Source organism: Canis lupus, chromosome 2 (genome assembly GCF_048164855.1).
Source record: "Canis lupus baileyi chromosome 2, mCanLup2.hap1, whole genome shotgun sequence".
Lineage (NCBI taxonomy): Eukaryota > Metazoa > Chordata > Mammalia > Carnivora > Canidae > Canis > Canis lupus.
Window position 1 is genome coordinate 19,556,911 of NC_132839.1, and position 17,274 is coordinate 19,574,184.

A 17,274-nucleotide genomic window follows, 5' to 3' on the forward strand; every position below is an offset into this window, starting at 1 on the left:
AACCAGCCTACTTTCCTATAGCAAAAATTCCTATGGTGAAAAAAGAAAAATTTCCCTAAAATATATGGAGTAAGGAGATAAACTTTAAAAATTATTTTAATATTTTCAGGGTTTTTTTTTAAAGATTTTATTTATTTATTCATCAGAGAGAGAGAGAGAGGCAGAGACACAGCAGGGGGAGAAGCAGGCTCCATGGAGGGAGCCTGACATGGGACTTGATCCCGGGTCTTCGAGATCATGCCCTGGGCTGTAGGCATCACTGAATCGCTGAGCTACCTGGGCTGCCCAATATTTTCAGTTTTATAATTACCTGGTATCCACTCCTCTTTGTACACCTTCATATATCTTTTACTATATCTTTCAATATCTATAAAAAAATAAGAAAGTGTTCATTAGAAAAGTCAAGAATAAGCCTGGATTTAAGCCATTCCATAACTAAAAACACCAGATAACATCTTTTATTTCACACACAGGGAATCTCCTATATTTATACACATATATTTCAATAGGTGTTTCTAAACACCTATTGAAAAGTTCAATAAATATTATATGTTTAAGGAAGTGGCAAGAAGCAACTGGGTATGAATAGCTGGGAGTGAGCAGAAACCTAAACCCTAATCATGTTTTTTTGTTTTGTTTTGTTTTTTTAAAAATTTTATTTATTTATTCATGAGAGACACAGGCAGAGACACAGGCAGAGGGAGAAGCAGACTCCACGCAAGGAGCCCGACATGGGACTCGATCCCGGGTCTCCAGGATCACACCCCAGGCTGCAGGCGGCGCTAAACCGCTGCACCACCGGGGCTGCCCCTAATCATGGTTTTTAAAATCAGATAACCTGATTCATCTCTGAGATTATTCACAAAAGCCCAAAGCCAGGTCAGTAAGTCACCTACATAAAAGAGCAAGAAAGTCTTGTGACACTGGCCTCCAGCTTCCATTCTTCAAATCTTGTGTAACTGGGATGTATTAACTACCTAAGTGAGGATGGAGAGCTGTATGGTCAACTTCAGTGCTTGATACACATATTAAAACACAGGCTTCTCAAGAGCTACTCTTCACAACCCATTGAGGAGAATGGAGAAAAGGGTAGGAGAAAGTAAGGTTGGTGGGCTATGAAAGAACAAGCTGCAAGATTCTATGCCAACTACTGACAATTCTGCAGGGACCTTCTGTGCTTGCCCAAAATGGAGTGGTTCTTGTTGCTGCTTTGTTCACTTTGCCACAAGAAACTCCCTCAATGGGGGCCCAAACCCTTTCCTAGCAATGTAAGTTGGCAAGCAACACCATAGTACCATAGCCTAAAAACATGGTTCATCATAAAATGTGGTTGAGGAGTATAGACATGAAATAGGGAAACTAATACTAAAGATGAAAACATAAAAAGCAAGGCCCAAATATGTACTGATTTCTCTTCCATGTTAAGAAAATGATTCCAAATAATACTAAGACCATAGTGTTAAACAAAGATAACTAAAATAAATAGTGGATCAGTAAGACCAAGAAACCAAGTTTTTCTAGGTATTTAACTATTTTGACTTCAATCTTGATCTCAAGCTATTTATTTACTTATTTTTCAAGGTTTTATTTATTTGAGACAGAGAGAGCACAAGTTGGGAGGAGGGTCAGAGGGAAAGGGAAAGTAGCCTCCCTGCCAAGCCGGGAGCCCGATGTCGGACTCAATTCCAGGACCCCGAGACCATGACCCGAGACTACGTACGACCCAAGCTAAAGGCAAACACTTGAGCCACCCAGGCACCCTGCTCTCAAGCCCCATTATCAAGCTTTTTATCGGTAAAAGAAGTCGATGCAAATGGCAGATTTGCATTTAAAATTTTTCTCCACAACAGATTGTATATTTTGGAAAAATTTAACCTTCAGTAGTAAGCTTCTAGAAAAATAAGCAATATTGAAAATCAACTACTGAAATCCAGTTAAAAAGAGGCAAAGGATCTGAACAGACATTTCTCCAAAGATATGCATAGTAAAAAGCACATAAGATGTTCAACATCATAGCTACTTTGTAAATTCAAATCAAAATCACAAGGAGATGCCACTTTATACCCAGTAGAGTGACTATAACCAAAAAAGGCATCAAAATGATTCTAGATTAGAAATACATTTCTAATAGATTCTAGCTTCCAATTCTTCTTATATTCGCATCTTCAAAATGTAATACTTTAAAAAGCTTTGATGGCTCACAGCTGTGTTGAAATGAGGACGGCCCGGCCATCTTCTTTGGTCTATAATTATAAAACATTTTCATTATTAAATTTATAATTACCAATTAACATGATCAATCCAACAAATTGTTTCATTTCTACATAACCTATTTCCTCTTGATCATCTTTGTCTTTGCCTTCAGCATTTCTCCAGTTATAAACTATATCAAATAACTTTTGATATGTAAACATCATAAAAAAGAAAAATATGGTCACGTCATTTTGACAAACAGGATATTCCATGTTCTTATCACAAAATATGTGATGAGGCACTTTTCAAGGACTAATTGTGTGAGGATGCCATATTTCCTTTTTATTCTTAGAGATATATTCTTTACCCACTGACTCTTGAGTTTGAGAAAATTCATCTAGAATATTGTCATCTGAAGCTCAGAGATTTCACTTACACAATCAATTTCACAATCATTGTTAGCATCCAAAGAGCTACTGCGTCTACATTCATATTCTGATTTGTCTAGTGATTGTATAACATCTTCCTCTCTCAATTTTCTTCTCTTTGCCATTATGGGCAGAAAATGAACACTTCTGAAATCTCAATTATATTCTATGAAAACTAAAACACAAACAAAACAGCCACGAAGACAAGAGTCTCTCTAGACTTCTTTTATAGCTTCCTAAAAATTAATGTAATACTATGTGCAACACAATAGAAACACTAAAAGAAAATGTAATAGTGCTGACTTTATTTCAATACTGCACCACCCTTCAATGCAACTTCATCATTTTTCCTTTTTTTTTTTTTGGATATTTTAATCTTTTATCTTCCAGGATGGGGGGAATAATTCACAAGTAATGATGAAATAATATCTATACTGATGAAATAGTAAGATGTTTAAGGATGAAGGAAAAATAAGATCACTAATATTCCAGAACATATTAGATTTATAAGAGTCCAATGGGCCAATATGGTAATGTTAAGATAAAATGAGTTTTCTTTCCTTTTTTTTTTTTTTTCCATTAAAAAAAATTCTTTGGGCAGCCCAGGTGGCTCAGCGGTTTAGCGCTGCCTTCGGCTCAGGGACTGATCCTGGAGACCCAGGATCAAGTCCCATGTCGGGCTCCCTGCGGAAAGCCTGTTTCTGCCTCTCTCTCTGTGTCTCTCATGAATAAATAAGTAAAATCTTTTCTTAAAAAAAATAAATTTCATTGTAAAGAAAGCACCAATAATTTCTATAATTCTACCCAAAAATATTATAAACAAATTGTGACATCACAAGAAATATTTTTATTCTATGCCCTCAGTTCTTTGTGATCTCACTGCCCTGAGCCACTAGCCACTTGACAATGAGGAAGCCTTGAGACCTTATTTAGTTCTTTACATTAGTCCCTAAGTATCTCCTTTCTGATGTACATAAGTGGTAGGTGATAGGAGAAGGCTGATGAGGGAACGGTGATACAACATGACCGAGAATACAGCTCCCTCTGACAGTTGCATAATTTTGTTCAGTCTGGCTGATTCTTTCTCATTCATGGTGTGCACAGTACGTAAACATTTCATATATGAGTATATACATAAACACACATTATATGTGTATATATATATTAACCTACAAACACACATAAATATATGTATGCTCTTTTAAAAAACTTCATTTTAACCTAGTTTTTAAAAAACATCAGAAAAGAAAAGTAAATATGAGTATTTTGAAAGAGAAGGTCTTGTTTCAATTTGGAAAAATCTACATAAACATTTTCTCCATATAGAAAAAGAAACAAAGATTCCTTGTATTTTTAAATACTTAGTGCAGTTATCAAAGATAAAGAGCCTCTTAAGATACAAACCAACCATTACCACAAAGCAGCAACAAAATTATGTTCCTAAGGTCCCTGTCTAAAAGACTCACAGATATATTTTCAAATATGATATACTTGTAAATTAGACCCATGCTTTAATAATGACCACACTTAGTTAAGTAAATCTGTTCCATGGTCTAGAGAAAACACGAATTTTAATAAGATTATACCCTATACTATTATTTTTTCTACTAAGAATGGATGTTTATTAATTCATTTAATCTTACTTTTTTAAATTTTTAAAACAAGTGCTTTAATTTCATTTGTGAACTCAGATAAAAGCATACAACATAATCATGAAAGTAAAAAGGAATTCAGTATTTTTGAGATAAAAATGTCTTATAAAACCATTATATCAACTTCAAGCAGCTATGTTTGATAAATTAAACGATCCTGTCTAAAATGCTTCTTATAATTACAAGCACAGATAATATTACTATATAAGACTTTCTTTTTTGACTCTTAGCCAGTTCTAAGTCATTTAGAGAGAGTGAAAATGGAATGCATTTTTAATACTAATGGAATGAGATGACACTGTATGAATTTCTCATGCTTTAATGATGTTGTTTGGGGAACTCAAGGATGATATTGATCTCTCTAATTTCAACCTCTGAGGGCAGAAACTGAAAATCAATATAGATCTACTGTGCTTAATATCTACTCAGGAATGGGTTCTCTTCCTCTAAAACCACTTCCCACTCCCTGTCTGAGACTATAAAGCCTTCTCCAATTGTAATTTCTCTTCTCTGTCCTTGGCATAACCAATAAGTACATGCTTTATGTTTCCTATTATATCTGACATACAAATCATAAGCAAAAATACAGTCAAGGCTTTTAAAAGTTTCAAACAAAATACTAAATAATCAGAGACTTACATAAAGATTTATGTACAAGGATAGTAACACATATATGAGCAAAAAAACACTTTAAATCTAACATCAGAACTACTTACAATTAATAATGCTATATTTATACACACACACACACAGTGAAATACAACATAGCCATTAAAAATAATATTTTCTAAGAATGTTAAGGATATATGAAAATGCTAATAACATGCTATTGGGTAGAAAAGAAAGATAAAAGGACTGTGAATCCAATTTTATAAAAAGAAAAAATCTAGAATACCCAATAAAATATTAATAGTAGATCTCTACACATAAGCAATACAGGTGATTTTTACTTTTTAATATTTTTGTTTTTCACCATTTTCACCAAACATATGAAACTTCTCTTGAAAGGTAATTTTAAAAATAAAGTATTAAAAAGTTTAAAATACATTTTCTGTTAAATCAACATTAAGCATGCTTTTTCAAGGTGGTGGATAATTTCTGATTGAAGTAAATCTATCAATCAATCAGCATTAAATGACCATGAAACATTGTTTCATCTGTATACATTCAACTATATAATCAAAGAGTCCAATACCCACCTTGTTTTTCTTCGGGTGTTTCTATATAATAAGGCATTCTTTTCATAGTTTCTCTCAACTCCTGTTTCAAGGCCAGCATGTAATCTTCACCCTCTCCTGCTTTCAGTGGCACTGGTTTATAATCTGTATCCTTTTTAAGAGATAATTTTTTAAAATAAATTTTTTAAATATCCCTTTTTGTCTATAAACAGGAAAATGTTAGTTTTATTGAAAAACTACATTTTACAGGCACTAAGTTTTACAATCAACTGAAAAGATGTTGAGCTTTTGTAATCTTTTTAACCTTTTAGCTTATTTCCTACTTTGCTCTGATTTTAGAGGTAGGAAAGCTGTTTAATTTTCCTACTGACCACACCAATTATTTTGTTATACCGTCTGTTGACCGTGATTACACACTTTAGAAGTTAAGCCACCCAAATGAGAGCTACTGCTTTAGTTTCCTATTAACCTCAATTAGTAGCTGTGGTATTGATAGGAGTAGTAGTTAAAAAAAAAAAAAAAAAAGATTAAAAGTAGCAGCTATTACTTAGCAAGTGGTTATGCTAACCAGGATGTCCTCAATATTCAACATCCATGATCCCATTTAAAGTATCATCAATATTTTCTCTTCAACAATAAATAAATTGTGAAGCAAACAATCTATAAGCTCATATGACATGTAAATGACAAAGCAGGGCTTTGAATCTACATCTTCATTTTTTTTTTTAAGACAGTAGAGAAAGAGAGAGAGAGAGAGCATGTACAAGCAGGCAAGGGGCAGAGGGAGAAGAAGAGAGAACAATGGTGCTTGATCCCATGACCCTGAGATCATGACCTGAGCTGAAATCAAGAGTCACATGCCCAAGTGACCAAGCCACTCAGGTGCCCCTCTAAGTCTTCAATTTTAAAGAATTACAAACACACACATATATGTATATGCACATATATTTTAAAAATATATATTTATTAAAAAGTGGGGCCTCAGGGTATGTAGTAAAGACTTTTTTTTTAATAAAGATTTTTATTTATTTATTCATGAGAGACACACAGAGAGAGGCAGAGACATAGGCAGAGGGAGAAGCAGACTCCCTGTGGGGAGCCCGATATGAGACTTGATCCCAGAATCCCAGAATCATGACCTGAGCCAAAGGCAGACGCTCAACCACTGAGCCACCCAGGTGTCTCAGTAAAGACATTTCTCAAAAAAAAAAAAAAAAAAAAAAAAGACATTTCTAGTACCAGAGCTAAATATAGGGTACATTTTCAAAATTCTACAACTATTTATTAAGTGCTTACTATAATCCAAACATGGTTAGACAATAAGAGATACTTCTTACCCTTATGGAACTTACATTCTAGGGAAGAAAAACACAAGATATAAGGAAATAGTGAGGAAATACACAGTTTCAGGTAGTGATAAGTGGCATGAAAACAATGAAGCTGGGTAGAAGAAAGAGTGACCAACTGAGTACATGAAGGTTGAAGGTAGCTAATCTAGACAAGGTAAGCACACATGACCTCTCAAGAAGTCACCTTGTGCAGAGCTCTGGATAAAATTAGGAAGCCATCAGAGAAAGACTTGAAAATAGATGGTTCCAGCCAGGAAAACTAGCAGAGGAAAATGTCTGAGAGAACACAGAGACCAAGATGGCTAGGGAGAGAGAAGGACTGCGATAGGAAAAGTTAGAGAGACATCAACAAGGCCATATCAAACAGAGCCAGTTTGCCAGCAGCAAGGAATTCAATTTAATTCCAAGTATAAAACAACAATAAGTATTAATATTACCAGTGTTTAGAAGTAACCTCACATATGAGAATAGCTTATTTTAAAAGAAATCAATGTAGGGACGCCTAAAATTATAAATTTTAATAAATAAAATCTTAAAAAAAAATAAATGTATAAAGTGACAGTACGCCTATACATGAGATGTTTATTATTGTTTCAGGCTATACTAAATATCAAAAAGGCAAATATCAAGAGCAAAAAATAGACACTCCCTATATATGATACCTACATCCCTAGATACATTTGTTCAGGGTCCTATACTTACATAAATCTTTTTTTTATTACTTATTCTTGACAGACACAGAGAGAGAGAGGCAGAGACACAGGCAGAGGGAGAAGCAGGCTCCCTGGTGGGGAGCCTGTAGTGGGACTCAATCCCAGGACTCTAGGATCATGACCTGAGCTGAAGGCAGACATTCAACTGCTGAGCCACCCAGGCGTCCCAGCTTACATATATCTTTTGACAAGGGATTTTTCCCTTTTGAAATAGGGGAAAGTTGGGCAGCCCGGGTGGCTCAGCGGTTTAGCGCCGCCTTCAGCCCAGGCCCAACAAAGTAGTAATATATCCTTCCATATCCCTTAACAGTTCCCTTCTTTCCTTTCCATTGTCTGTTGAAAGCATGAGGTCATTTCCAGTACAATGCTTCTCCAAATTTAAGGCATATTAAGAATGATCCAAGAATCTCGTTAAAATGCAGATTCTCATTCATCTGGCCGAGAAAACTGCCTCTGAACTTCCAAAAAAAAAAAAAAGAAATAGGGGAAATCTTCTTGGATTGAGAGATATCTGGTTATTTATGATTTTTTTCATTCTTTTATACTGAAGCATATACATACCTGGAAGTGTAAGCTTATGTTTTAAACTAAATGCAAAGTGAAAGCATTAGATTAAACATTACATCAATTAAGTTTACAGCATACTTATTAAATTTAAAAGCAACACTAAATGCAGTAGGAACACTTAGATTGTGAGAAACAACAAAATTCACAATGACTTTTTAAAAATAGAGAAAGAAGAAAAAAAAAAAAAGGTTGAGTAGGGAATAAAAGACCAAATGGTATTCTAGGGAGCAAAATCAAATTCTATAGATACAAGATGAGAAGAAAATCATTAAGTGAAAGTCTGGTAGAGTAAGGTCCATTGGGGATCATTGTAAAACCTAGCCTGACTTTCAGAAATATTATTTTGATGTTGGAATACATCAAAAATAGCAATAGAAGATGCAGGAATTGAAAAAAAGAATTCTTTCTTAGTTCACATAGTACTGAGTAGATTTGTGAAAAGGTGTACACAGTTTTTTCTGCGTTTTAAGAAAGCAGTGTTAAAATTAGAAGAGGTTCAGGTAAGAACTGCAGCAGCCAATCACACTCTCTTTTACTTTCTTAGATTTAAATATTACAATGATATCCTATATTCAGTCCTATATAGAATTGTAATTTTCTTTGAAACACGAAAAAACAAATCCTGAAAAGTCCACTTTCCAATGTACTTACGGGAAATAGTGGGGGTGGTTTCAATACTACATCAGGTAACTTTTCACCTCTGCCAAATCCAACTGCCTCAATATTAAAGGTATAAGCTGCACGTCCACGTCCTTTATTCCCAGCCATCTGAATTAGTTATACCAGAAAAGTGGGCAAATTCTGAAAGACATCATATAAAAAAGGAAACCAACATTTTAAAGCAAAATATAAAACTCTGCTCCTTAAGTAGCATGGCCAATTTAAAATACTTCTGGAAAGTAAAACTTGTAAAGAAATAAACATATGGTAGACCAATCTAGTCATGCCTGGCAGGTAAAACGAGGATGGGCTCAACTACGTCATCTTACGCCCTGGGTCAACAGCTCAAAGGGTCTCCTTGGAGGTGCTGCCTGGACCACCGCACAGCCAGCTGATGCAATTCTCTCCACCCCCCCACCCCTCACCCTCCCCCCCGTAATTTGGCATCAAGATCTTAGACATATGTGAAAAGTGTGGACAAGGAAAGGTCTGGCTGATGAAGACAGTCTGCCTTGGTTTTTCATTCAATTTGATGACTATCCTTAGTCACATACACTATCTTAGTCATATACACTTGAGATTTTTAAATGATTTATTTATCCTAGAAATTGAGTGTTGGACAGACTCCTTGAGATCCAATCCAATGTCCTTTTAGAAATGGGAACAGGCTCAAGAGGCTCTGAAGTTTGTTCAGGCAAAAACAAAACTTCTGCAGTTCAGAGAAAAACATCTGAAATAGATTAAAGGTAAGACAAGCCTGTACTCTTCAAACTTTGGGGACAATAGAGATGTCACATACTCAAGTTCTGCACTGAATTTCTGAATCGTCTGAAACACGATTATATTCTAGTGTGAGAACCAAGTCAGCAGCATATTAACAGGGATCCCCATACCAAGGCTCTTCCACTACAAGCCTTCATTTGACTGTAGTGATGATTAGAATACATCCCCTAAATCTCTTTTCCCATTGACAATACTGGGCATCATTCAGTCCTGCAGGCCCAACAAAGCAGTAATATATCCTCCCATATCACTTAACAGTTCCCTTCTTTCTCTTTCCTTTCCATTGTCTGTTGAAAGCATGAGGTCATTTCCAGTACAATGCTTCTCCAAATTTAAGGCACATTAAGAATGATCCAAGAATCTCGTTAAAATGCAGATTCTCATTCATCTGGCCGAGAATCTGCATTTCTAACAAGCTCTCTGGAGCTATCGATGTCGCTGGTTGCAGTCCACAGTTTGGAAGTAGCAAGGCTGTACATTCTCTTATTTCTGAATCTGAACAACTGAATACATGAAATGTGGTTTAATACATTCATCTATTCCCTGTATTTTCCTAATAGGTGGACCAGAGGCTTGCTCAAATTTGAGTTAGTTATTTTGAAACAACACTTGAAAGAGATGCTCTGTTCTTCCTACTGCATCACATTAGGATGCACGCAAAATGTCTCTCTCAGTGATGGTCTCTGGTCAGTGGTTTCGGGTACTGTCAATCCGTTTCATCTAGTATAAACTTCCCCAACAGTTTGTACCTAATGATTTTAGCAGTCATTTGTGATCAGGGTCCAGATTCGTTATTCCATTACAGATTATAAATTCATTCTTTCTATATCTACTAATTGGAATTCTATCAGGATTCAATTCCCGTCACTCACTATTGAGTTACAAATGAAGCACAAGTTGTATTGGAAAGGGACTTATTTTAGTAATCAAGCTCCTTCCATCTGTCCCCAATAAAAGAGAGGGAGAATAATCAAAAGGCTGCGTTTCATTTGCTGAGTCACTCAAGCATATACTAAGCCCACAGAAAGCAGATTTCCCAAGTATGACAACTGCTGAGCAGAAAGACACACCTTCATTCTAAGAAATGAATTGTGGGAGCCCAGTAGGCACGGTTGAGACCACTGGGCTTAATTCTAAGCTGGGATTTGCCACTAACTAAGGATTAAGAACAATTCCAGGTAACATTTCCCAAAATGCCTGATCATGAGAATTACCTGGAGAACTTGTTAAATACACCGAATCTCAAGTCATCTCCAAGTATTCAAGTCTACACCAGAATCTTTGGAGGTGGCTCTCACAAACAGTTGGGAAAACTCATCCCAAAAAGAGAGTACATCAGCTACCATCACTTGATAGAATATCCCTGGAGAAATATCGAACTCTGCTGCCTCTAAACTTCCATATTTATCAAGCACCTTTGGGTGCATAAATTGGTATCATTAGTGAATATACTGCCCTTGGCAGGAAAGTCAATCCTAGCTCTTGAGCCACCCATTAATGATTACATGGCACTCTGGCCTCAGATTCATCTCTTTTTAGTCTGACTATTATAAGTCAGTTCTCCTGGACCTAGAAAAGCTGACAAATTCCTTTTCTTCTCTTGCAGAGCTGAGAGGTATTTCTTAGACTCTAGTAACTGTCTCATAGGGAAAGTGGCTCACAGGTGAGCCCTAAGCCTCAATCTTTGGAATCCTTTGAGTCAACCACTGCCTTGTTCTTTTTTCAACCTCCTAAGCTTCTTGAATGAAGGGCTTTTTTTAACCAACTTTCCCTATTTCCTCGTTATCCAAATCTTCGTCTATTTCAGAGAGACTAATTTCACTGAGGCATTGATTCAACCAATATTGAGCATTCTAGGCACTCTGGCAGGACCCAGAAAGCATCGAATAAAACTGTGTCCCTGTCCTAAGGGCTTATATTTCAGTGCCTGAAAGAACACAAACACATAAATAAGTGTGTAACATAATAGTACATATTCTTGTTGTAGATTGAGTTGTGTCCCCCCCCATCAAAAAAAAAATATGCTGGAACTCCTAAACCCCAGTACCTGAGAATGTGACCTTTCTTACCCAGAAATAAAGTCTTTGGGATGCCTGAGTGGCTCAGCGGTTGAGCGTCTGCCTTTGGCTCACGGGGTGACCCCGGGATCCGGGATCGAGTCTCACATCGGGCTCCTTGTGGGGAGCCTGCTTGTCCCTCTGCCTGTGTCTGCTTCTTTCTGTGTCTCTCATGAATAAATAAAATCTTTAAAAAATAAAAAAATTAAGTCTTTGCAGGTGGAATCACATTAAGATGAGGTCATAGTTGATCCTCAGACGGATCCATGACAGGTGTCCTTCTGAGAGGGAAATGCGGGCAGAGAGACACACACACACAGGGAAAGCACCATGTGAAGATCAAGGCAGAGACTACACGGCTGCAGCTGCAAGTCAGGTACGCCCAACAGTGCCAGGGCACATACGAGCTAGGAGAGACAGCGCAAATCTTCCCTCTGAGCCTCCAGAAAGAATGAACCCTACCGACACCTTGGTTTCGCCAGGATTCCAGACTTCGGGCCTCCAGAACTGCGAGGGAATAAGCATCTGTTGTTTTAAGCCACCCAGTTTGTGGTAAAATGTGATAGCAGCCCTAGAAAATCATCAGTACAGCCCTGAATAAAAAAGAAATCATGGTAAGGGGATAGAGAATAACAAAGGGATATGGTGTGGCTTTTCACACAAGGAAGGGCTTTGTGTGGAGGATAAATCTGAGTAGCATGCTGGAAGAGGCCTGTGAGCCACAGGAGGGAGGGTTGAGACAGAGATGGCTACAGAGAGAAGGAAGAGCAGGTGCAGAGGAAGAAGTCACATGCTAGGGGTGTCTGAGGAACAAAAAACCCATGTCACCAGTGAGGATGAGGGGCAAGGAGAGGTGGGGCAAGGCCAGATCTTGTGGGGCCCTGCGTGAGCTGTGTAGGGGTTTGGCTTTTACCTTACTTGTGATGGGAACTACATTCACAAAGATGCTGAAATGCAAAGGCCCCAGTGATCCCCACTGGTCTCCACCGGTCAAATACACTGGCCTTTTGTCATGCTCTTAGACTTCCAAAGCACAGGGCTCACTGCTGCCTCCTCCCTTTTGTCAGTCCCTCTTTCCTAGGCTTTATTAAAACTCCAGGTTTTGGGACAAGCTAGGTGGCCCAGACAGCTAAGCATCCAACTCTTGATCTTAAATTAGTTCTTGATCTCAGGGTTGTGAGTTCAAGCCCAGCGATGGGTTCCATGCTGGGTGTGGAGCCTACTTAAAAAACAAAAAACAAAAAAAGACCTCAGAAAAACAAACAAACAAAAACCCTCCAGGTTTTTCTACCCCACTGACTTTCTTTTTGGTCTACTTCTCTGCTTAAAGCTCCTAAGTATGGATTTCCTTGAGATCCAATCTTTGGTCTTCTGCTCTTTTTGGTCTTCAAAAAACACATCCACACTCAGGGTTTGATGACCTGTCCCATACTGTTATCTCCAGCACTGACCTTTATCTTGAATTTCAGTCCATGTTCTCACTATCAAAAGAATATTTTGAAAGTTCTTTAAACTTAAGATACTGAGATCACCTTCTGCATACACCAACTAGCTCGCCTTTTAGGTATTACGTCCCTATATGCCTACCTGCGGTATGTTCTTTCCCAGTCACCAACACTTGATGATATGAAGAAGTGCATCAGTATTGATTCCTCACTCTGTTCCACCCTTCCTATCAAATCTAACAGCTAATTCTTCCTTCCAAGCGTCCCTGCAATTTCATTTCCTCTACCATACTCCAGGGTAAACCCTTCTACCTCCCTTTTGACTGACTGCAAGTTTTGTGGTATCCCTTGTTCTTTTATTTATTTTAATTCATTCTTCCATATTATTAGTCTTAAGGCATGGTTCTGATGATGCTACTCTTCTCATCTTCCCTCTTGGCTACAGAATTAAATCCAAACTCCCTACCCAAGAATTCAGGGCCCTTTTAAGATGGCTGCACCTATCCTCCTGACTCCTTCTATCATCATGTCTTGTTTACCATTCTCTCCACTGCAATCTGCTCCCTCTGTCTCCCTTCCAGACTGTATCCCCTTTCACCTTAAGATCCAGTTTAAGCCCCTCAAAATCCACAACAGTCATTTCATCCCACTGTGCTCTTATAAAGGTCCTCCTGTTACAATAAATGGATTTTTAAAAATTGAGGTGTTACACCCTGCTCCTCTTTAATTCTGGAAGAAACAGAGACAGTACCTCTTTTGGGAAATGGGCCTTTCCTAAAGGGAATGAGCTCCACTTATGTTTTGTTTGCTTATTTCTTTGGCTGTATTAACAGTGGAGATTTTATATTTCCCCACTGTCTAGCATAGTGCTCTCTACATAGCAACAGCTCTACAATTAATGTTAAGCTCTTTCTTTTTTTGTCTGTCATATGATTTCATGAGCAAATCTACCCAAATCAGTCAGCCTACTATTATTACTGTTGTTGTTCTTAAACTTCCAGAACTATAAAGTTGGAGACCTGGATGTACACTGGAATCATCAGAATTTAAAAACAAAATGAAAACACAACAAAACTCAGGCTTCACCCCAGAACAAAAAATAACAAAATCACAATTTCTAGAGATAGGCTTTAGGCATTAGGACTTTTTTTTTTTTTTTTTTTTTTTTGCATTAGGACTTTTTAAAGCATTCCCAGAGATTATAACATGTAGCCCAAATTAAGAATCACTGCTTCAGATTATACTTTACAGTTTATAAAAGAGGAAAGTAAAGCCCTGAGAGGCTAGCTGACTGCCTAAAGACACACAGGTAATTCCTAACAAAGCCAGAACTGGGTTAAAGCCTCAGGTACCTTTCCCTTGTTCATTCATCTGCATTATACTACCTGAAACACAGGTTCAGGCTAGTTGAAGACTTTTTTAATCCCACAGATGACTTTAATATTTACAAAGAAGCCAATTAGTAGCAGCAAAATTGACTGAATTTAAAAGTGCAAAGTCAGAAGCATCATCTTCCATTTTGGAATGTCTCCTGAAAATTCCTATTCGGAACTGTTCTGAGATAGTGTGATGGGTGTAGTTCAAGCATCCAAGAGCTGAAATGCAAAGCCTATTCTAATCAACTACAAAGACAACCTTGTGGCAGAGCCTGAGCTAATCCCTAAAATTCCTCATAGCACTAACATTTTATGACTTATGCTGTGGCCTAAATGTATTGTCTTCCACATCTCACACTGTCCCTTGCAGATATTAGCTAGGTGAATAAATGTACAAGCAGATGTAAGTAGGTATGGAAGCTGCGGGAAGGCAATGAAAGCCAGGTCACAGTTATCTTTCCTGATGAATGACACCTCAATTGCCCCAATCAGAATCCGATAGTCACACTGACCTCCTCAATCCCCTCATCAATAGAAGAACTATTGGCTGTATCTCTCTTACATGTTGCCTGTCCTTCCTTCACCTGCTTTTGTTCAGGCCTTTATCAGCTCTCACCTGGATCTCTAACATAGAACAAATATATTCCCATGGTCAGACTCCCCCTTTCAATCTACTCTTCAATCATCTTTCTAGAACATGAACCTTGATGTGTCATTCTCCTTAACTAACAAAGCTCTGAGTCTGAATTTCTGCCTCTGGCCCCCTGCACACCATACTCTACACACTCTCAACTCTGCTACACCAGCTCTTGCATGTAGCATTCCTTCTGTCTGGAATGCCTTCCTCTCATATCCACCTGAGCAAGTGCCAGCATCATTTAAGATGCTGTGCAAACGATACTTTTCTGTGACCATTTTCTCCACCCAACATGGAGGTGGGTCTCTCCTTCCCTGTTTCCCAAGTACTACACTGCTTTTATTATCCTTTTTGAAATTGTGCTGTAATTGTCAGGTCTTGTCTGTTTTCCCAGGAAGCTCTCCCATTATCCATTTAACAAGTATTTATTAAGCACCCTCTGCGTCAGACCATCTTCTACATACTGGGAAAACAAAGCTTCTGCTCTCATGGAGCTCATAGTCTAGCACAGGAAATGGAAAGGCCACACTGAGAACTAAGAAGGGACAGCCAGCCAGGGGGAAGTGTCATACAAGCAGAAGAATCTGTAAATATGAAGGAAGACTTTTTCACATTTTCATGCTCTACCACTAACCAGAGCCTGGCAAAAGTCCAATAAATACTGGGCACATTATTGCTGAGCTCACTGCCTAGAAAGGATACCCCTCCATTTCTCCTGCAATGGTTCCCCCCTCTTTCTAAAGGAAAAATACCCAAATTACAGAAAGCTCTGTACTTCCCGGTTGAGAGCATCCTAATAAACATTGGTGTTTTAAGTCCTGCTCAAATACCACTCTTCAACAATCCTTTCCGTTTGTATCCTTATAGCATCTAGTTTTTACTTCCTCTGTGGTATAGATCCCATATTGCTTTACATTGCAAATATTTGCACATAGATATTATCTTCCCTCAAATTCTTGAGAATCCAGATCACAACTTTTTTTTTTTTTTTTTTTTTTGCCCCCACCCAGTTCTATTCTCACACATCATCTAGTTCAGGACTTTGCATGTAAGGATAGCCCTGCACAGAGTGACTGCAGAGATTCTAACTAGATTAGGAAAATATTCAGAAAAGCTGCATCTTTAGGAGTGTAAGGGAAGACAGTACATCTCTCCTATGAAGGCTTATTAGTAGCTGCCACAATAAGGGTTTTCCTAATTATTTTGTATGATGCTATCTCATGGGTATCTTTATAATTTTTTTTCCTGGCTGAGGAGGGAGGTTAGTCAACTTCTCAAGGGAAATTTTGAAGCCTAACTCGGTGTTTCAGTAGCTGAAGGTAGCTGGTTGGGGACAGGGATTTGGTGTTCAGAGTGGGGGTGATTTCTGAGGCTGGCTGGGCCACGCCCAGACATTATGCACGTTTCCTGGTCTCACGAGGTGCGACTGCCTCCACCTTTACTTAGTTGAGCCTCTCTAACAACTTCCTTTGCTCTCTTTCAAGAGTGAACAAACTAACCAAAAAAAAAAAAAAAGAAAAAAAAAGAAAAAGAAAAAGAAAAAAATGGAGGCTAGGGGGTAGGAATACAGAATCTCATTAATCTCATTTTTTTTTTTTTTTTGGAAGATCAGAAAAATGTTATGAACAAATCCTGTCCCCACGATACAGGGCAAAGTGCCATGAGTTAAGGCAACGTACCGGGTGGTGTGTCCTCAGGCAGCAAGTCTGCGGCAGGGACTCGTGCCTGAGCCACGATCCCAGAGCCACCAGATTGGGGAAAAAAAAAAAAAAATCTAGCATCAGTGAGGGAGCCTAAATCCCCTTCTAGGTAACTCGCTGCAAGCAGTCCCGGGAAGGGGAAAGGACGGTTTTCTAAGACTTTGAAGACATTACAGGAGAAGGAAAGGTAAAGCCATCCCCCGACGCCCCTCAATCCAGAACCGCTGGAGGGGCTCGCCAGCCCGGACCTCCGCCGCCTCCTCCCCGCGCCCTCTCCACCTCCTCCCAAGCCCTCAAGGGCTCCCCCCGTTACCTGCTCACTAAGCCCCGAGCCTGGGGCAACCGGGTGCAGCCGAGGCGCCGGGCGGCAGGGAAGGGGTGCGAGCCCGGCGCGGGCGCCCGGAGGCCGGAGCCACCTCGGGAGCAGCGCGCCCCGCCCTCCACGCGGCCGCCCAGCCCGGCCCGGCCCGGCCCGGCCCGCCCCGCCCCGCCCCGCCCCGCCCGCGCCGGCCCCGCCCACTGGGCGAGAGGCTTTT

The 17,274-nt window shown here is 38.8% G+C and overlaps 1 protein-coding gene across 6 annotated transcripts in view; it reads right to left on the reverse strand.

Moving 5' to 3' along the window:
• The window catches only part of POLR3G (RNA polymerase III subunit G), a 104,150-nt gene that overhangs the window by 25,847 nt on the left and 61,029 nt on the right, over nucleotides 1-17,274 (reverse strand). For 2 of the 6 annotated variants that reach the window (XM_072792170.1, XM_072792146.1), the window contains exons 1-4: nucleotides 17,052-17,193; nucleotides 8,732-8,881; nucleotides 5,473-5,602; nucleotides 311-367 (exon numbers count right to left, since the gene is read on the reverse strand). In XM_072792170.1, the coding sequence (XP_072648271.1) occupies nucleotides 311-367; nucleotides 5,473-5,602; nucleotides 8,732-8,848 (304 nt within the window). In that variant the 5' untranslated portion in view covers nucleotides 8,849-8,881; nucleotides 17,052-17,193. Of the gene's footprint in view, nucleotides 1-310; nucleotides 368-5,472; nucleotides 5,603-8,731; nucleotides 8,882-11,592; nucleotides 11,768-17,051; nucleotides 17,194-17,274 lie in introns of those variants that run through there. The other 4 variants (XM_072792181.1, XM_072792177.1, XM_072792152.1 and 1 more) reach the window with 3 other exon arrangements.